The 21158-nt window shown below is 49.0% G+C and overlaps 1 protein-coding gene across 5 annotated transcripts in view; it reads right to left on the bottom strand.

Annotated features, from left to right (window-relative positions):
• EEA1 (early endosome antigen 1) overlaps positions 1-21158 on the bottom strand; it is a 328705-nt gene that overhangs the window by 76573 nt on the left and 230974 nt on the right. For all 5 annotated transcript variants that reach the window (XM_063927628.1, XM_063927626.1, XM_063927625.1 and 2 more), the window contains one exon: positions 16781-16963. In XM_063927628.1, the coding sequence (XP_063783698.1) occupies positions 16781-16963 (183 nt within the window). The remainder of the gene's footprint in view (positions 1-16780; positions 16964-21158) is intronic.

The raw sequence follows: 21158 nt of genomic DNA, 5'->3' as shown, positions 1-21158 counted from the left end.
AGACGAACGGTCCTTGTTGAAGAAGATCTCTTCTTAGTGGTAGAGGCCAAGGATCTTCAACGGACATGTCCAGAAGATCCGCATATCAAGCCCTCCGAGGCCTATCCGGGGCAATCAGAATTGCCTGGACTCCTTGATTCCTTATTCGCTTGAGCACACTTGGGAGCAACTGAATCAGGAGGAAACAGGTATACCAGCCAGTAAGGCCACGGTGATGTCAGGGTATCTACTGCCCTCGCCTGGTTCGTAAGCAATATCAACGAAGCGTCTTGTTGAGTCGAGAAGGCATCATGTCTATTTGTGGGCAACCCCACCGGTCGATGATTTGCTGAAACACCTGATGGTGAAGCCCCCACTCTGCCGGGTGGAGATCGTGACGACTCAGGCAGTCTGCTTCCCAGTTGTCCATTCCCGGAATGAAGATTGCGGACAGTGCTCTTGCATTTCTTTCCGCCCAGAGGAGTAACTTTGACACCTCTCGCATGCAGGCCCTGCTTTTTGTCCCTCCTTGTCAATTGATGTACGCCACTGCTGTGGCGTTGTCCCACTGTACTTGGACCGCGTGATCTCTCTGTAGAGAAGAGGCCTGAAGCAGAGCATTGTAAATCGCCCGAAGTTCCAGAATGTTGATCGGAAGAAGAGCTTCGTGGGCTGACCACCTGCCCTGGAACTAAGCCCCTTGGGTGACAGATCCCCATCCTCTCAGACTCGCATCTGTAGAGAGGAGGATCCAATCCTGAATCCTGAAACTCCGGCCTTCCAGAAGATTGGAAGACTGCAACCACCACAGGAGGGAAATCCTGGCCTGAGGTGACAGCCGTATCATCCAGTGCATCTGAAGATGTGATTCGGACCACTTGCTCAGGAGATCCAATTGAAATGTTCTGGCATGGAATCTCCCATACTGGATCGCCTCGAATGAGGCAACCATCTTCCCCAACAATCTTATGCAAAGATGAATTATTCAATATTCGAGCAGGTCGGAGAACCATGTGGACCATCTCCTGAAGTGTTCTCGCCTTGTCCTCTGGGAGGAACACCTTCTGGGCCACAGTATCCAGTAACAACCCCAGGAACAGGAGCCGCTGAGTTGGCTCCAGGTGGGACTTCTATAAGTTGATAATCCACCCATGGCGCGACAAAAGTTGGGTAGTGCGGTCGAAATGGAGCAATAAAAGCTCCCTGGATCTTGTTTTTATCAGGAGATCATCCAGGTAAGGGACAACCCTGACCTCCTGGACCCGAAGCTGGAACATCATCTCCGCCATTACCTTTGTGAACACCCACGGAGCGGTGGACAGCCGAAGGGTAGTGCCTGGAATTGGTAGTGATCGTCCAGCAGGGCAAACCTCAGATTGTTACGTTCACTGTACTTGGAACTCCTGGAACTGGGCAGATGAGCAACCCCTACAGAACCCTAACTCCGTTGTTCCACCCGCGTGGAAAATACCTTGGGTCACGCTCTGAGGCAGCTCCACCCCCCCCCCCCCACACACACAATGGCGCCGGAGCTATAGTGTTTTTTTATATTGGCAATGTCTCCCAAATAGCTTAAAAACATCACACATGTGCTAGTTTAAGCCACTGCTAGCCAGTTTACACAGGGGGCAATAGCGGGACCCCGCCTGGAGGGTTCCGTATGCCTCCCCTGCGTGTCAGCCGCACTTTGAACCTAGCGAGGCCCCCGGTTTGTACTCACCACTGTCGTCACCTTCAGGCTATTGTTAGGGGTGTACGGCATGCTGCAATTGTGACAGCTAAGGCGCAGTGCCCCACTGAACAAACAACCTCTCAGGATGGTGGTCCTGCAGCAGGGAAGTGGCTCTGCACCTCGCAAGGTCGGTGACTGCCTCCCCCCCTAACTTCCCACAGTGCATGTATGCTGTTGCCCAAACAGCATACCGAAAATAATAAAGATTGAAAAGAAATTGAAGAAAACTCTCTGGAGCTGCAGAGATGTGCATCCTCTCCTGAGGGCACTTTTTTCTAAACTGCCTGTGGGAGGGGGCATAGAGGGGAGGAGCCAGCACACCCAGTGTAGAAATTTAAAGTGCACCACTCCTTTGGATCCCGTCTATATACCCCATCGTACTAAGTCTCCCCAATATCCCTTATGGATGCTAGAGAAACAAAAAAAAAAAAAGCCACTTGTCACTACCAAGTCAAGGGCTGTTTAACGTACAAGGCTAGATGTAAATGGACACATATGTAAAAGGTCTAAATGGACACAGTCGTCCGAGAGCGAAAGAGAACTCATTAGTCTGTGTAATTAAATAATTTTCACTTTGAGTAGTAAAAGTCTCTGCTACTATTGTGTGAAACTGAAGCTTATCTGCTGCTCATGAATAAGCATGGAGTTTTGATAACGGATATGCACCACATGTCGATGTAGAATCTGAACAATCAATTATGTATCGGCTTACACAATAGTCAGAGATCATGTCCCTTATTAACAGAATGCCTAGATAACACCTCTGGCTCTCAAGAGACTCATCACTGCAGTCATGATCTTTGTACAGACCCTTGGCGCTGTCATTAGTTTAAAAGGAAGAGCCTGAAATGGATAAAGTAGAGGTTGGATGGCGAATCCAAGAAGTAAGTGTCTCCCAACACCACAATCCTCCATTGCTCTTGTAACCCGGATCCAAGAAGGGGCATGTGATCTTCCCAGATTGGAATATGTAAGTAGGCATACCTCATCTCTCTGATCCATGCTGTTTATTACAGACCTCAGATTCTCCATCTTCCAGTGGAGAGATTTAAGGCGGAGGTTCGGATCTTTGTAGTTTAAAACATTGGCCAGGCAGAATTATTCTGTTTCTGGACTAAGAAAATCCTAGGGTTTTTTTTTTTGAATGAATGGGCAATCCAACGAGACTATGCACTGAATGGTTTCCAACAAAGCCAGTGTTTTTGTAATTTCCACGAAGATCTGAGAGGGAGCTTCAGCAAATCAAATATGTAGCTCAGTCTAGGATTCCTCTCACCCAGACAAACACACCAAAGTGGCCTCAGCTTCTCAAACGAGTGACATTTGGAATTTGTAAAAAAGGTCACCGAAGTCACCCCATCAGAAGACACTCTGGTACTTCAATGCGACTAACGCATGCACAACACAATCAATACAAATAAAGAGACCTACACAAGTGACAAAATGTCACAGAAAGAGTACATCACAATAAAAATATTTATTACTTTCCTTTGGCAAAGGATATATAGAGTAGTTGCTACTGTGGCTTATAGACTTGTTAACTTTACACTGTCTGTAATGTTAAAGGAAAAGGCTACCAAGGAGTAGATTCAAAGCCAAACCATAGACCCCTCTGCATTAATGGATTCAGTGCCAGTAAGCTCACAATGATTGCAAGGAAAACCCTGTGAGTGTGCCCAGTAAGCAGACTAATAGAACGAGCCCTCACCTTACCCTTCTTAAAGTGCATACACACAGTGTGATGTAAACCTTAAGCTTTTCACTATACAGTCAAAACGTAAGGAAAGTTAGCACATATCGCACAGTGGGGGTCATTCCGAGTTGTTCGCTCGTTGCCGATTTTCGCAATGGAGCAATTAGGGCGAAAATGCGCATGCGCATGGTACGCAGTGCGCATGCGCTAAGTATTTTAGCACAAAACTTAGTAGATTTACTCACGTCCGAACGAAGAATTTTCATAGTTGAAGTAATCGGAGTGTGATTGACAGGAAGTGGGTGTTTCTCGGCGGAAACTGACCGTTTTCTGGGAGTGTGCGGAAAAACGCAGGCGTGCCAGGAAAAAACGCGGGAGTGTCTGGAGAAACGGGGGAGTGGCTGGCCGAATGCAGGGCGTGTTTGTGACGTCTAACCAGGAACGACACGGGCTGAGCTGATCGCAGTGTAGGAGTAAGTCTCGAGCTTTCGTTCGCTATTCTGCTATGCTAAGATACTCTCCCAGAGGGCGGCGGCCTAGCGTGTGCAATGCTGCTAAGAGCAGCTAGCGAGCGAACAACTCGGAATGAGGGCCAGTGTGTACACACCTTGAGATACCAATGCGCACTGCCGTGGGGTTGGTATCACATGAAAAGATAGACTGTGCAGGCAAGGCAATCGTGACTATATATTGTACAATCTGGTACATAGTATAGTCAAAATTGGCAAGTAAAGATAGTCAGTATCGGTGGTTCAAGGGAAATCGCAAAGTCAAAATCGGAGATAAGGACAAGACTCCTCTCAGGCTCAACTGAATGGGGAGAGAAATCTGTGTAAGTACAGTCACAGCACCAGAGTATATTCTGTGCAAGGAGGAAATCAGCAACAGCTGCAAGGGTTCTGGATATCACCTGCAGAAGTAACATCTTATTCTGCCTCTCCAGAGCCCAATCCTTAGAAAAACGGTGTTGGCGCACATTAGTAAAAGATGAGCAGTTGTTGTGAGAGCAGAGAGTCACAAAATATTATAACCTAAAATATAGTGCTGCCGCAGGCAGCATCACTTAACAAGCACCCTGCCTTCTGTGTTCACTTAAAAAAAAGATCCTTGCTAGGGGACACAGAGGGGAGAAACTCAAACTTCACTGAAGAATTTATTCAAGTCCCAAACTCCTACATTCACCTCTATAGCCCATGCTCACAGTATAATCCAACAGATGCTAAAGAAAAACTAGTTATTGGTAGTAGAACTGTACTGTAGTAAACTAATCTATTCTCAATATTCACAAGTACATTTTTAAAACTATTGCAATATAGACCAGTATAGTAGCTTGTACTAACCCTATCACTGGCTATAGAATATTGAATTATTTAAAGTAAAAGTATTTTCTCTTACGTCCTAGAGGATGCTGGGGACTCCGTAAGGACCATGGGGTATAGACAGGCTCCGCAGGAGACATGGGCACTCTAAAGACTTTAGAATGGGTGTGCACTGGCTCCTCCCTCTATGCCCCTCCTCCAGACCTCAGTTAGATCCTGTGCCCAGAGGAGACTAGAGGCACTACAGGGGAGCTCTCCTGAGTTTCTCTGAAAAATACTTTTTGTTAGGTTTTTTATTTTCAGGGAGCACTGCTGGCAACAGGCTCCCTGCATCGTGGGACTGAGGGTAGAGAAGCAGACCTACTTAAATGATAGGCTCTGCTTCTTAGGCTACTGGACACCATTAGTTCCAGAGGGTCGGAACACAGGTCTCATCCTCGTCGTTCGTCCCGGAGCCACGCCGCCGTCCCCCTCACAGAGCTAGAAGATAGAAGCCTGGTGAGTATGAGAAGAAAGAAGACTTCAAAGGCGGCAGAAGACTTCAGATCTTCACTGAGGTACAGCGCAGCGGTAACGCTGCGCGCCATTGCTCCCGACACACACACAGAAGGCACTGTACGGGTGCAGGGCGGGGGCGCCCTGGGCAGCAATTTTTACCTCATAAACAGCACTGGCACAGATATTAAATACTGCTGAGGCAATATAACATAAAACCTCCGCCAGTATTAAGAAATTGAGCGGGACCGAAGCCCGCCGTCGAGGGGGCGGAGCTTGATCCTCCAGCACTAACCAGCGCCATTTTTCTCCACAGCATGCTGCAGTGAAGTGCTCCCTTACTCTACCCTGCTGAACAATTACAGGGGACAAAAACGAGGAGGGGCACATTTATTTGGTGCAGTTTGTACATATATTTATGTATAAAGCGCTATTTAGGCTGGGACCGTGGTTTCAGCATATTGTGGCGCTGGGTGTGTGCTGGCATTCTCTCTCTCGGTCTCTCCAAAGGGCCTTATTGTGGGTCAGTCCCCATATTTATTTATCCCAGTGTGTGTGGGGGGTGTCAGTACGTGTGTGTCGACATGTCTGAAGCGGAAGGCTCGTCTTGGGAGGTAGCAGAGCAGATGGTGGTGGTGTCTCCGTCGGCACAGCCGACACCTGATTGGGTGGACATGTGGAATGTTTTGAATGATAATGTGGCTTTATTACAGATTGGACAAAGCAGAGTCCAAAGACAAGCAGGGAATAAACCCATGGCTTTTACTGTGTCCCAGGACCCTTCGGGGTCCCATAAATGTCCCTTTACCCAGTTAGCAGACACTGATACCGACATGGATTCCGACTCCAGTGTCGACTAGGATGATGCAAGGTTGCACCCATGAGTCGCGACAGTATTCAATTTAGGTTTATTGTAATAAACGTTGTTTTGCATATCTCAGAGGACTCCTCTGTCCCTGACACGAGGGTCTGCATATTTAAAGAAAAATAACCTAACATCTCATGAGCTGACCGTTTAAAAAAAAAAAAAAAAAAAAAAGCTTGGGAGACTCCTGACATTAGACTGCAAGTTCCCAAGAGTATTATTATGGCGTATCCATTCCCCTCAAAGGACAGGTTACGGTGGGAATCCTCGCCCACGCTGGACAAGACTTTAACGCCCTGGTCCAAGAAGGTAGCATTGCCGTCCCCTGATACGGCGGCCCTATAGGATCCTGCGGATAGTAGGCAGGAATCTACCTTAAAATAAAGGGTGGTAGTCATGTGACCGCCGGTCGGCTGACCGACAGTCACATGACCTCCTCCGTGAGCCCGACGGCTCACTATCCCGATGGTCGGCATGCCGACCAACAGGGACTATTTCCACTCGTGGGTGTCCACGACACCCATAGAGTGGGAATAGAACCCGTGGCGACCGCAGGTCGCCACCGAGCCCGCAGCGTGGCGAGCGCAGCGTGGCGAGCGCAGCGAGCCCGCTAGGGGCTTGCTGCACTCGCCCCTCCCCGCCGGGATCCCGGCGTCGGTATGCTGCCGGGATCCCAGCGTCGGTAAGGTGACCGGCGGTCAGGAGACCGCCGGTCACCCGTACTACACCCAAAATATATTGTATGCGACTGCCAGAGCCCTATTTAGACCTGCAGTAGCGTAGGCATGGGTAGGTAGCGCAATCGCAGCTTGGGCTGATGACTTGTCTTATGACATTGACACCCTAGATAAAGATAGTATGGTGTTGACCTTAGGTCACATCAAGGACGCAGCACTATATATGAGAGAGGCTGCGAGAGATATTGGGCTTTTGGGTTCAAGAGCTAATGCCATGTCAGGTTCTGCTAGTAGGTCCCTGCGGACCCGTCAATGGACAGGTGATGCTGACTCGGAGAGTCATATGGAAGCTTTACCTTGCAAGGGTGAAGTTTTATTTGGGGAGGGCCTCGCGGACCTGGTTTTTACAGCTACCGCGGGTAAGTCGTCCTTTTTGCCTTATGTTCCCCCGCAGCAAAAGGAAACACCCTAATAACAGATGCAGTCCTTACGGTCGCGTAAGTTCAGAAAATGGGCGTGGCTTTAGTTCCTTGCCTAAGGTAGAGGTAGAGGGAAAAGATCACTGGCTACGGCCAGTTCACAGGAAAAGTGACCTCCCCGGCCTCTACCACATCCATCAAAGAGGGGCTGCCACACCGATTTTCAAATCGGCCTTGCCAGCTACTTCCCCGGAGAGGAAAATAATTTTGGCTGCCATACTAAAGCTGGTCAACAGCAAGTGTTTATCATGGTTCCCCTGGAGCAACAGGGAAAAGGGTTTTATTCAGCCCTATTGTGGTCCCGGAGCCGGATGGCTCGGTCAGATCGATTCTGAATCTAAAATTCCTAAACCTACATTTAAAGAGGTTCAGATTCAAGATGGAATCTCTCAAGGCAACGATAGCCACCCTGGAAAGGGGGGGATTTTTGGGTGTCACTAGACATAAAGGAGGCATACCTTCATGTCCCCATATATCCTCGTCATCGGGCGTACCTAAGGTTCGCTGTACAGGATTGTCATTATCGGTTTCAGATGTTGCCATCTGGGCTTTCTACGGGCCCGAGAATTTCACCAAGGTAATGGCGGAAATAATGGTTCTCCTGCACTAACAAGGGGTCACAAGTATCGCATACTGGGACGATCTACTGATAAAAGCGAGTTCAGGGGAGCAGTTATTAAAAACAGTGTCTCTCTCCGTGAGAGTACTACAACAGCACAGCTGGACTCTAAAGCTGCCAAAGTCGCAGTGGCTTCCGACAAATCGGTTGTATTTTTTTGGGAATGATTCTGGATACGGAAAAACAGAGGGGTTTTTTCTCCCGGTAGTAAAGAGCCCAGGAACTCCAGAAAATGATCAAAGACCTGTTAAAGCCTAAAAGAGTGTCAGTCCATCGATGCACTCGAGTGCTGGGAATAATGGTGGCGACCTACGAGGCCATCCCCTTCGGCAGGTTTTCATGCGAGGACATTTCAGTGGGGCCTACTGGACAGGTGGTCCGGGTCCCATCTTCAAATTCATCAGAAAATAAGCCTGTCACCCAGGGCCAGGGTGTCACTCCTGTGGTGGCTGCAGAGTGCTCACCTTCTAGAGGGTCGCAGGTTCGGCATTCAAGACTGGGTTCTGGTGACCACGGACGCGAGCCTCCGAGGATGGGGAACAGTCACACAAGGAAGAAATTTTCAGGGACTATGGTCAAGCCAGGAGGCTTATCTACACATCAACATTCTAGACTTAAGGGCCATATACAACGGCCTACGACAAGCGGGGAATCTTCTTCGCGACCTACCGGTTCTGATTCAATCAGACAATGTCACAGCCGTGGCTCATGTAAACCGCCAAGGCGGGACAAGGAGCTGAGTGGCAATGGCGGAAGCCACCAGGATTTTTCGCTGGGCGGAAAATCACGGAAGCGCTCTGTCAGCAGTCTTCATTCCGGCGATGTAAGGACAACTGGGAAGCAGACTTCCTCAGCAGACACGATCTCCATCCAGGAGAGTGGGGACTTAATCAAGAAGTTTTTGCAGAGATAACAAGTCTTTGGGGACTTCCTCAAATAGACATGATGGCGTCATGCCTCAACAAGAAGCTTCGGAGGTGTGGTGCCAGGTCAAGGGACCCTCAGGCAGTAGCGGTAGACGCCCTGGTGCCACCATGGGTGTTTCCAGTCGGTCTATGTGTTCCCTCCTCTTCCACTCCTCTCAAAAATATTGACAAAAAAGAGTGCAGACAATACTCATTGTTCCAGACTGGCCTCGAAGGGCCTGATATTCAGATCTTCAGGAGATGCTCACAGAAGATCCATGGCCTCTTCCTCTCAGGGAGTGCCTGTTGCAGCAGGGGCCTTGCGTGTTCCAAGACTTACCGCGGTTACGTTTGACGGCATGGTGATTGAACACCGAATCCTAGCTGGGAAAGGTATTCCGGAGGAAGTCATTCCTACTCTGATAAAGGCTAGGAAGGAGGTGACGGCGAAACATTATCACCGTATCTGGAGAAAGTATGTATCTTGGTGTGAAACCAAGAATGCTCCTACGGAAGATTTCCACTTGGGCCGTTTTCTCCACTTTCTACAGACAGGAGTGGATATGGGCCTGAAGTTAGGCTCCATTAAGGTACAGATTTCGGCCCTATCTATATTCTTTCAGAAGGAATTGGCTTCTCTTCCAGAAGTCCAGACTTTTGTAAAGGAAGTGCTGCACATCCAGCCTCCTTTTTGTGCTACCAGTGGCACCATGGGACCTTAACGTGGTGTTACAGTTCCTAAGATCTCACTGGTTTGAGCCTCTTCAAACAGTTGAATTAAAATTTCTCACTTGAAAGGTGGTCATGTTGTTGGCCTTGGCATCTGCAAGGCGGGTGTCCGAATTGGCGGCTTTGTCTCACAAAAGCCCATATCTGATTTTCTATGTGGATAGGGCAGAGTTGAGGACTCGTCCTCAATTTTTGTCTAAGGTGGTTTCATTGTTTTCCTATGAACCAACCTATGGTGGTGCCGGTGGCTACGGGAGACTTGGAGGATTCCAAGTCCCTTGATGTAGTCAGGGCCTTAAAAATTTACGTAGCCAGGACGGCTCGGGTTGGAAAAACAGATGCACTGTTTGTCCTGTATGCAGCCAACAAGGTTGGTGCTCCTGCTTCTAGGCAGACTATTGCTCGCTGGATCTGTAACACGATTCAGCAGGCTCATTCTACGGCTGGATTGTCGTTACCAAATTCTGTAAAGGCCCATCCCACTAGGAAGGTGGGCTCTTCTTGGGCGGCTGCCCGAGGCGTCTCGGCTTTTCAGCTTTGCCGAGCAGCTACTTGGTTGGGTTCAAACACCTTTGCAAAATTCTACAAGTTTGATACCCTGGCTGATGAGGACCTCATGTTTGCTCAATCGGTGCTGCAGAGTCATCCGCACTCTCCCGCCCGGTTTGGAGCTTTGGTATAATCCCCATGGTCCTTACGGAGTCCCCAGCATCCTCTAGGACGCAAGAGAAAATAAGAATTTACTTACCGATAATTCTATTTCTCGTAGTCCGTAGTGGATGCTGGGGACTCCGTAAGGACCATGGGGAATAGCGGCTCCGCAGGAGACTGGGCACAAAAGTAAAGCTTTAGAACTACCCGGTGTGCACTGGCTCCTCCCCCTATGACCCTCCTCCAAGCCTCAGTTAGGATACTGTGCCCGGACGAGCGTACACAATAAGGAAGGATTTTGAATCCCGGGTAAGACTCATACCAGCCACACCAATCACACCGTACAACTCGTGATCTAAACCCAGTTAACAGCATGATAACAGAGGAGCCTCTAGAAAAGATGGCTCACTACAGCAATAACCCGATTTTTTGGTAACAATAACTATGTACCAGTATTGCAGACAATCCGCACTTGGGATGGGCGCCTAGCATCCACTACGGACTACGAGAAATAGAATTATCGGTAAGTAAATTCTTATTTTCTCTAACGTCCTAAGTGGATGCTGGGGACTCCGTAAGGACCATGGGGATTATACCAAAGCTCCCAAACGGGCGGGAGAGTGCGGATGACTCTGCAGCACCAAATGAGAGAACTCCAGGTCCTCCTCAGCCAGGGTATCAATTTTGTAGAATTTTACAAACGTATTTGCTCCTGACCAAGTAGCTGCTCGGCAAAGTTGTAAAGCCGAGACCCCTCGGGCAGCCGCCCAAGATGAGCCCATCTTCCTTGTGGAGTGGGCATTTACAGATTTTTGGCTGTGGCAGGCCTGCCACAGAATGTGCAAGCTGAATTGTACTACAAATCCAACGAGCAATAGTCTGCTTAGAAGCAGGAGCACCCAGCTTGTTGGGTGCATACAGGATAAACAGCGAGTCAGATTTTCTGACTCCAGCCGTCCTGGAAACATATATTTTCAGGGCCCTGACAACGTCTAGCAACTTGGAGTCCTCCAAGTCCCTAGTAGCCGCAGGCACCACAATAGGTTGTCAGGTGAAACGCTGAAACCACCTTAGGGAGAAACTGAGGACGAGTCCTCAATTCCGCCCTGTCCGAATGGAAAATCAGATAAGGGCTTTTACAGGATAAAGCCGCCAATTCTGACACGCGCCTGGCCCAGGCCAGGGCCAACAGCATGACCACTTTCCATGTGAGATATTTTAACTCCACAGATTTAAGTGGTTCAAACCAATGTGACTTTTGGAACCAAAAAACTACATTGAGATCCCAAGGTGCCCCTGGAGGCACAAAAGGAGGCTGTATATGCAGTACCCCTTTTACAACGTCTGAACTTCAGGGACTGAAGCTAGTTCTTTTTGGAAGAAAATTGACAGGGCCGAAATTTGAACCTTAATGGACCCCAATTTCAGGCCCATAGACACTCCTGTTTGCAGGAAATGTAGGAATCGACCCAGTTGAATTTCCTCCATCGGGCCTTACTGGCCTCGCACCACGCAACATATTTTCGCCAAATGCGGTGATAATGTTTTGCGGTTACATCCTTCCTGGCTTTGATCAGGATAGGGATGACTTCATCCGGAATGCCTTTTTTCCTTCAGGATCCGGCGTTCAACCGCCATGCCGTCAAACGCAGCCGCGGTAAGTCTTGGAACAGACAGGGTCCTTGCTGGAGCAGGTCCCTTCTTAGAGGTAGAGGCCACGGATCCTCCGTGAGCATCTCTTGAAGTTCCGGTTACCAAGTCCTTCTTGGCCAATCCGGAGCCACGAATATAGTGCTTACTCCTCTCCATCTTATCAATCTCAGTACCTTGGGTATGAGAGGCAGATGAGGGAACACATACACTGACTGGTACACCCACGGTGTTACCAGAGCGTCTACAGCTATTGCCTGAGGGTCCCTTGACCTGGCGCAATACCTGTCGAGTTTTTCCCAACGGTTTATAATCATGTGGAAGACTTCTGGGTGAAGTCCCCACTCTCCCGGGTGGAGGTCGTGTCTGCTGAGGAAGTCTGCTTCCCAGTTGTCCACTCCCGGAATTGCTGACAGTGCTATCACATGATTTTCCGCCCAGCGAAGAATCCTTGCAGCTTCTGCCATTGCCCTCCTGCTTCTTGTGCCACCCTGTCTGTTTACGTGGGTGACTGCCGTGATGTTGTCCAACTGGATCAACACCGGCTGACCTTGAAGCAGAGGTCTTGCTAAGCTTAGAGCATTGTAAATGTCCCTTAGCTTCAGGATATTTATGTGAAGTGATGTCTCCAGGCTTGACCATAAGCCCTGGAAATTCCTTCCCTGTGTGACTGCTCCCCAGCCTCGCAGGCTGGCATCCGTGGTCACCAGGACCCAGTCCTGAATGCCGAATCTGCGGCCCTCTAGAAGATGAGCACTCTGCAACCAACACAGGAGGGACACCCTTGTTCTTGGTGACAGGGTTATCCGCTGATGCATCTGAAGATGCGACCCGGACCATTTGTCCAGCAGGTCCCACTGGAAAGTTCTTGCGTGGAATGTGCCGAATGGGATTGCTTCGTAGGAAGCCACCATTTTACCCAGAACCCTTGTGCATTGATGCACTGAGACTTGGCTCGGTTTTAGGAGGTTCCTGACTAGCTCGGATAACTCCCTGGCTTTCTCCTCCGGGAGAAACACCTTTTTCTGGACTGTGTCCAGGATCATCCCTAGGAAACGAAGACGAGTCGTCGGAACCAGCTGCGATTTTGGAATATTGAGAATCCAATCGTGCTGCCGCAACACTACCTGAGATAGTGCTACACCGACCTCCAACTGTTCCCTGGATCTTACCCTTATCAGGGAATCGTCCAAGTAAGGGATAACTAAAATTCCCTTCCTTCGAAGGAATATCATCATTTCGGCCATTACCTTGGTAAAGACCCGGGGTGCCGTGGACCATCCATACGGCAGCGTCTGAACTGATAGTGACAGTTCTGTACCATAAACCTGAGGTACCCTTGGTGAGAAGGGTAAATTTGGACATGAAGGTAAGCATCCTTGATGTCCCGAGACATCATGTAGTCCCCTTCTTCCAGGTTCGCAATCACTGCTCTGAGTGACTCAATCTTGAATTTGAACCTCTGTATGTAAGTGTTCAAAGATTTTAGATTTAGAATCGGTCTCACCGAGCCGTCCGGCTTCGGTACCACAACAGTGTGGAATAATACCCCGTTCCCTGTTGCAGGAGGGGTACCTTGATTATCACCTGCTGGGAATACAGCTTGTGAATGGCTTCCAAAACTGTCTCCCTGTCAGAAGGAGACATCGGTAAAGCCGACTTTAGGAAACGGCGAGGGGGAGACGTCTCGAATTCCAATTTGTACCCCTGAGATATCACCTGAAGGATCCAGGGGTCTACTTGCGAGTGAGCCCACTGCGCGCTGAAATTCATTGAGACGGGCCCCCCACCGTGCCTGATTCTGCTTGTAAAGCCCCAGCGTCATACTGAGGGCTTGGCAGAGGCGGGAGAGGGTTTCTGTTCCTGGGAACTGGCTGATTTCTGCAGCCTTTTTCCTCTCCCTCTGTCACGGGGCAGAAATGAGGAACCTTTTGCCCGCTTGTCCACGAAAAGACTGCGCCTGATAATACGGCGTCTTCTCATGTTGAGAGGCGACCTGGGGTACAAACGTGGATTTCCCAGCTGTTGCCGTGGCCACCAGGTCTGAAAGACCGACCCCAAATAACTCCTCCCCTTAATAAGGCAATACTTCCAAATGCCGTTTGAAATCCGCATCACCTGACCACTGTCGTGTCCATAACCCTCTACTGGTAGAAATGGACAACGCACTTAGACTTGATGCCAGTCGGCAAATATTCCGCTGTGCATTACGCATATATAGAAATGCATCTTTTAAATGCTCTATAGGCAAAAATATACTGTCCCTATCTAGGGTATCAATATTTTCAGTCAGGGAATCCGACCACGCCAACCCAGCACTGCACATCCAGGCTGAGGCGATTGCTGGTCGCAGTATAACACCAGTATGTGTGTAAATACATTTTAGGATACCCTCCTGCTTTCTATCAGCAGGATCCTTAAGGGCGGCCATCTCAGAAGAGGGTAGAGCCCTTACAAGCGTGTGAGCGCTTTATCCACCCTAGGGGGTGTTTCCCAACGCACCCTAACCTCTGGCGGGAAAGGATATAATGCCAATAACATTTTAGAAATTATCAGTTGTTATCGGGGGAAACCCACGCATCATCACACACCTCATTTAATTTCTCAGATTCAGGAAAACTACAGGTAGTTTTTCCTCACCGAACATAATACCCCTTTTTGGTGGTACTCGTATTATCAGAAATGTGTAAAACATTTTTCATTGCCTCCATCATGTAACGTGTGGCCCTACTGGAAGTCACATTTGTCTCTTCACCGTCGACACTGGAGTCAGTATCCGTGTCGGCGTCTATATCTGCCATCTGAGGTAACGGGCGCTTTAGAGCCCCTGACGGCCTATGAGACGTCTGGACAGGCACAAGCTGAGTAGCCGGCTGTCTCATGTCAACCACTGTCTTTTATACAGAGCTGACACTGTCACGTAATTCCTTCCAACAGTTCAGCCACTCAGGTGTCGACCCCCTAGGGGGTGACATCACTATTACAGGCAATCTGCTCCGTCTCCACATCATTTTTCTCCTCATACATGTCGACACAAACGTACCGACGTACAGCACACACACAGGGAATGCTCTGATAGAGGACAGGACCCCACTAGCCCTTTGGGGAGACAGAGGGAGAGTTTGCCAGCACACACCAGAGCGCTATATATATACAGGGATAACCTTATATAAGTGTTTTTCCCCTTATAGCTGCTGTATCTTTAATACTGCGCATAATTAGTGCCCCCCCCTCTCTTTTTTAACCCTTTCTGTAGTGTAGTGACTGCAGGGGAGAGCCAGGGAGCTTCCCTCCAACGGAGCTGTGAGGGAAAATGGCGCCAGTGTGCTGAGGAGATAGGCTCCGCCCCCTTATCTCCCGTTTTTCGATGTATTCTGGCAGGGGTTAAATGCATCCATATAGCCCAGGAGCTATATGTGATGCATTTTTTGCCATCCAAGGTGTTTTTATTGCGTCTCAGGGCGCCCCCCCCCCCCAGCGCCCTGCACCCTCAGTGACCGGAGTGTGAAGTGTGCTGAGAGCAATGGCGCACAGCTGCAGTGCTGTGCGCTACCTTGTTGAAGACAGGACGTCTTCTGCCGCCGATTTTCCGGACCTCTTCTGTCTTCTGGCTCTGTAAGGGGGCCGGCGGCGCGGCTCTGGGACCCATCCATGGCTGGGCCTGTGATCGTCCCTCTGGAGCTAATGTCCAGTAGCCTAAGAAGCCCAATCCACTCTGCACGCAGGTGAGTTCGCTTCTTCTCCCCTTAGTCCCTCGATGCAGTGAGCCTGTTGCCAGCAGGTCTCACTGAAAATAAAAAACCTAAAACTAAACTTTTCACTAAGCAGCTCAGGAGAGCCACCTAGTGTGCACCCTTCTCGTTCGGGCACAGAAATCTAACTGAGGCTTGGAGGAGGGTCATAGGGGGAGGAGCCAGTGCACACCAGGTAGTTCTAAAGCTTTACTTTTGTGCCCAGTCTCCTGCGGAGCCGTTATTCCCCATGGTCCTTACGGAGTCCCCAGCATCCACTTAGGACGTTAGAGAAAATAAGATTTTAAACCTACCGGTAAATCTTTTTCTCCTAGTCCGTAGAGGATGCTGGGCGCCCGTCCCAGTGCGGACTTATTTCTGCAAGACTTGTATATAGTTGTTGCTTACATAAGGGTTATGTTACAGTTAAGATCAGTCTTTGGCTGATGCGGTTTTTGTTCATGCTGTTAACTCCGTATATTCCAGGTCATACGATATGGGTGGTGTGGGCTGGTATGAATCTTGCCCTTAGATTAACAAAAATCCTTTCCTCATACTGTCCGTCTCCTCTGGGCACAGTTTCTCTAACTGAGGTCTGGAGGAGGGACATAGTGGGAGGAGCCAGTGCACACCCATTCTAAAGTCTTTAGAGTGCCCATGTCTCCTGCGGAGGCAGTCTATACCCCATGGTCCTCACGGACTAGGAGAAAAAGATTTACCGGTAGGTTTAAAATCTTATTTTAATAAATATCAACAGTACATATTTTTAGTTTCAAAATGTTGGGTGCTGTAGGTTTTTATACATGTACATATATGGAGGGGTATTCAATTAGTGGAATTTTTGTCCTAGGCGAAAAAACAGCACTTTTTCCTATTTTTCAGGGTGCCCTTTGCAATAGCAGGTCCGTTACTGCCTAGGCGAAACATTCAGCATGAACGAAAAACATGTGGATTGGCGAATCCACATGCTTTTGCACCTGCGCCGGTGAAAATGCGGGCTGTTTTAGCAGATTTTGAAGCATTTTCCGCCAATATATTTTCATTTAAAAAAAAAGTGAAAGGGCATTGGCGAAAATGCCTTAAAAACGGATGAAAACCGTCCACAATTATATACTTAGCGGGGTAAATTCAATAGCTCAGAAATTGCTGTAGCTACCTGAGTTGCAGGCAGTGTTGGGAAGTTAGGTCAGTAAAGTAAGCAGGCATGTATAATTTCACCAAGCCAGTAATAGAAATAAACATTTTCTCTGTCATACTTTTAGATCTTGTCGGATTGCAGAAACTTCAGACTCCTTTCCATACATATCAGACTGGAGACTTCCCAGTTTTCCTTGGAGGTCATCACTGGCTTTCTGCAAGTCAGACAGCTTTCCTTTCTCAGACACCAGCTCACCAGTTAGTGATGCGATCTGTTGCTGCAGTTTTTTTTCTAACTGTGCCTGAAAAGTCAAATATGAAATCTATGAGGTCATGTGCCCCAGAATGCACTACATGTCAACACTGCAAAATGAACCAGTTACTTAAGAATCACATAAAAGAAACCAACACTGGTAAAGATGAACCGTGTGCTGATCTTGTGGCATAGCTACTAAATGTGGTTTGCATTGTGCCTCATTTTTGCAATGGGCCATTGTAGTGTACTTGTTTTATTTGTTTATGCATAATTATTTTTTAGTAACTTAGAAAAAAACAACCTGACAATCATAATGAAAGGTGAAAACTAATATCAACACATAGGGGCGGTATTCAATTCTTTTTACCCCATTACATCTACTAGCGGGCGTGGTGTTATAATTTTAGCTTTACGTAGCAAAACCCGATTACTACAGGCGCGATATGTGCGATAACAGGGATTACTTAATACCCCGTTCACACCGCACAAATAACCCGGTATCGACCCGGCATATTGCCGGGTCAACACGGGTCAGTGTGCGGTGTGAAAGCGCCAACTCTGAATTTCCGGGTCGCCTGACCCAGTAATTCAACCCGGGTTATCAGCAGTGTTATTCCCCGGTTGAATACCGGGTCAGTGGCTGCATAAACGGATTCCCAGGTCGATGCGACCCAGGACTCATTTACTAGATAGGGAGAGGCGGCGCGGAGATGAGCTCATCTCCCAGCGCCGCCCCCGCATCCGCCACCGACCTAGCTTATTGCCGGGTTGGACAGCCAGCGAAAGGGGTAGGAGAGTCTCTAATGCAGGATCCCACCCGGTAAGGACCCGTTTCCAATTCCCGGGTGGAATCCGGCATTGGAGATGTGAAAGGGGTATTAGAAAGGAGATTAGACGTGATGATAGGATTTTAATTACCTACCGGTAAATCCTTTTCTTGTAGTCCATAAGGGATATTGGGGAAACTTAGTATGATTGTGTATAGATGGGGTCCAAAGGAGCCGGGGCACTTTACATTTCTTCACTGGGTGTGCTGGCTCCTCCCCTCTATGCCCCCTGCCACAGGCAGTTATAGGTAAAACAGTGCCCGAAGGAGAAAGGACATGTACGAGAGAAGGAACATGACCACAAGGAGTGGTGACATTTAAGACCAGCACACCAAGAACATACAACAACCAGCAATGGCTGGTAACAACAAACAGCAACAGCTGAACAGGTAACCACATAACCGAGAACCTGCAGAAAAGTCAACGCACTGAGGCGGGCGACCAATATCCCTTATGGACTACGAGAAAAGGATTTACCGGTAGGTATTAAAATCCTATTTTCTCTAGCATCCATAAGGGATATTGGAGAGACTTAGTATGATGGGGACGTCCCAAAGCTGTCAGAACAGGCAGGAACGTGCGGATGCTGCTGCTGCAGCACCACCTGCCCAAAATGGGTATCTTCTATGGCCAGGGTATCAAACTTGTAGAACTTCACAAAGGTGGTGTTCTCCAACCAGGTAGCAGCTCGGCATAGTTGCAAGGCTGAGAGTCCACAGGCAGCCGCCCACGAAGAGCCCACAGATCTTGAAGAGTGGGCTTTCAGAGACTTAGGAACAAGAAAGGCTGCCGACACATAGGCCTGCTGGATAGTAAGCCTACGCCAACGAGCAATGGACTACTTCGAAGCAGGACAACCCTTTTTGTGCGCATCATAGAGCACGAATAAAGAATTCGTCTTTCTGATCTGAGCCGTCTGCTTGACATAAATCTTCAAGGCTCGCACCGCATCTAATGCCTCCGGAGGAGCAGAAGTGACAGAACTTGATTCAGGTGAAATGCAGAGACAATCTTCGGCAGGAACTGCTGCCTAGTCCTGAGCTCCGATCTGTCCTCCTAAAAGACCAAGTATGGACTTTTACTCGATAAGGTCCCCAATTCCGAGACACGCCTAGCAGGAGCCATCTTCCACATGAGGTACTTGTCTTCCACAGTCATCAGAGGCTCAAACCAGGGGGACTGTAGAAATTCCAACCCCACATTCAAATCCCAGGGTGCCGTAGGCGGCACAATAGGAGGTTGTATGTGGAGTACCCCCTGCAAGAAGGTCTGAACTTCTGGCTACAATGCCAATTTCTTCTAGTAGAAAATGGAGAGAGCTGATATCTGGACCTTAATGGAACCCAGACACAAGCCCTTATCCACCCCAGCCTGCAGGAAACGTAAGTAACTTCCCAAGTGGAACTCTGCAGGAGGATACGTGCGTTCCTCGTACCAAGATACATATCTTCTCCAGATATGATTATAGTGTTTTGATGTCACAGGTTTCCTGGCCTGAACCATGGTAGCAATAACCTTTTTGGAAAGGCCCTTGTGAGCTAGGATGTTCTGCTCAACCTCCATGCCGTCAAATGAAGTTGCCGTAAATCCGGGTAGACGAACGGTCCTTGTTGAAGAAGACGCTTCTTAGTGGTAGAGCCCAAGGGTCTTCAATGGACATGTCCAGAAGATCCGCGTACCACGCCCTCCGAGGCCAATACAGGGCAATCAGAATTGCCTGGACTCCCTGATTTCTGATTCGCTTGAGCACCCTTGTGAGCAACGGAATCGGAGGAAATCGGTAGACCAGCTGGTAAGGCCAAGGCAACGTCAGTGAGTCCACTGCCCTCGCTTGAGAGTCCCTGGTTTGAGAGCAATACCAGTGAAGCTTCTTGTTGAGACGAGAAGCCATCATGTCTATCTGCAGGCAGCCCCACCAGTGGGTGATCTGTTGGAACACCTGAGGGTGGAGTCCCCACTCTCCCAGGTGGAGGTCGTGACGACTGAGGAAGTCCGCTTTCCAGTTGTCCACACCCGGAATGAAGATTGCTGACATTGCTTTTGCATTTCTTTCCGCACAGTACCATCCCTAGGAACAGGAGCCGCTGAGTCGGTTCCAGGTGGGACTTCTGTAGATTAAGAATCCACCCATGGCGAGACAGAAGTTGTATAGTGTGGTCGATATGGAGCAGTAAAAGCTCCCTAGATCTTGCTTTTATCAGAAGATCGTCCAGGTAAGGGACAACATTGAACCCCTGGACCCGGAGTTGGAACATCATCTCCGCCATCACCTTCGTGAATACCCTCGGAGCTGTGGACAGGCCAAAGGGTAGTGCCTGGAACTGGCAGTGATCGTCCAGTAGGGCCTGATGAGGTGGCCAAATTGGAATATGAAGGTAGGCGTCCTTGATATCCAGGGAAACCAGGAACTGAAAAATCGTTGGGGAGGAGCACCGTCGAACTCCAGCTTGTAGCCCTGAGAAATAAGGTCCCTTACCCAAGTATGTTGGCAGGAGCCTTCCCATATGCGGCTGAAGTGACGCAGTCGGGCTCCCACCTTGAGATCTCCTCGTGGTGAGTGGGCACCGTCATGCTGAGGACTTAATGAAAGCAGAACTGGTGCTCTGTTCCTGAGAACCGGTGGTTGCAGGTCTTTTTGACTTACGTCTGGCACCTCTATTTGCATTGGAGGCACCTCTGGCCCTAGAACGAAATCTGTTAGACCGAAAGGACTCAACAGACGGCCCCGTGTAGGAAAGTCTAGCCAGCGGGGCCCCAGAGGGGAGAACCGTGAATTGCCCAGCAGTGACTTTGGAAATCCACGTATCCAACTTGACCCCAAAGAGCCATTCCCCCGAAAAGGGGAGGGATTCCACACTGTGCTTTGATTCTGCGTCCGCTATCCACTGACGCAACCACAAAGCCCTGCACGTTGACACTGCCATGGCAGAATAATTTCCCCCATCTCCTTGAGCGAGTCACACAGGACGCGTGCAGTGTCCTGAATGTGCTTGAGGAGAGTCACCATAGTGACCAGAAGCATAGCCCCTGAGAGGCCCTCCTGAATCTGAGTAGCCCACGTGTGAATGGCATTGGTCATCCAGCAACCTGCTATGACCGGCCTCTGTGATATACCTGCTGCATGTAAATAGATCTGAGAGTAGTCTCTATATTTCTGTCCTCAGGATCCTTCATGGTAAAGGAGCCCGAGGCAGGCAGCACCGCCTTTTTTGGACAGTCGAGAGATTGATAAGTCAACCCCCAGGGGGTTTTCCCAGAATTTCCTACCTGCAGGAGCAAATGGGAAAGGGTGCAAAAACTTTTTTGACACTAGAAGTTTATTGTCTGAATTTTTCCAGGCCACCTTAAATAGGTCATCTAACGCTGCCGAATCAGGTGAAGTAACATTTGGCTTGTTTTGTATAAAGAAAAATG

Source organism: Pseudophryne corroboree, chromosome 6 (genome assembly GCF_028390025.1).
Source record: "Pseudophryne corroboree isolate aPseCor3 chromosome 6, aPseCor3.hap2, whole genome shotgun sequence".
Lineage (NCBI taxonomy): Eukaryota > Metazoa > Chordata > Amphibia > Anura > Myobatrachidae > Pseudophryne > Pseudophryne corroboree.
This window is presented reverse-complemented; position numbering and strand designations above follow the sequence as displayed.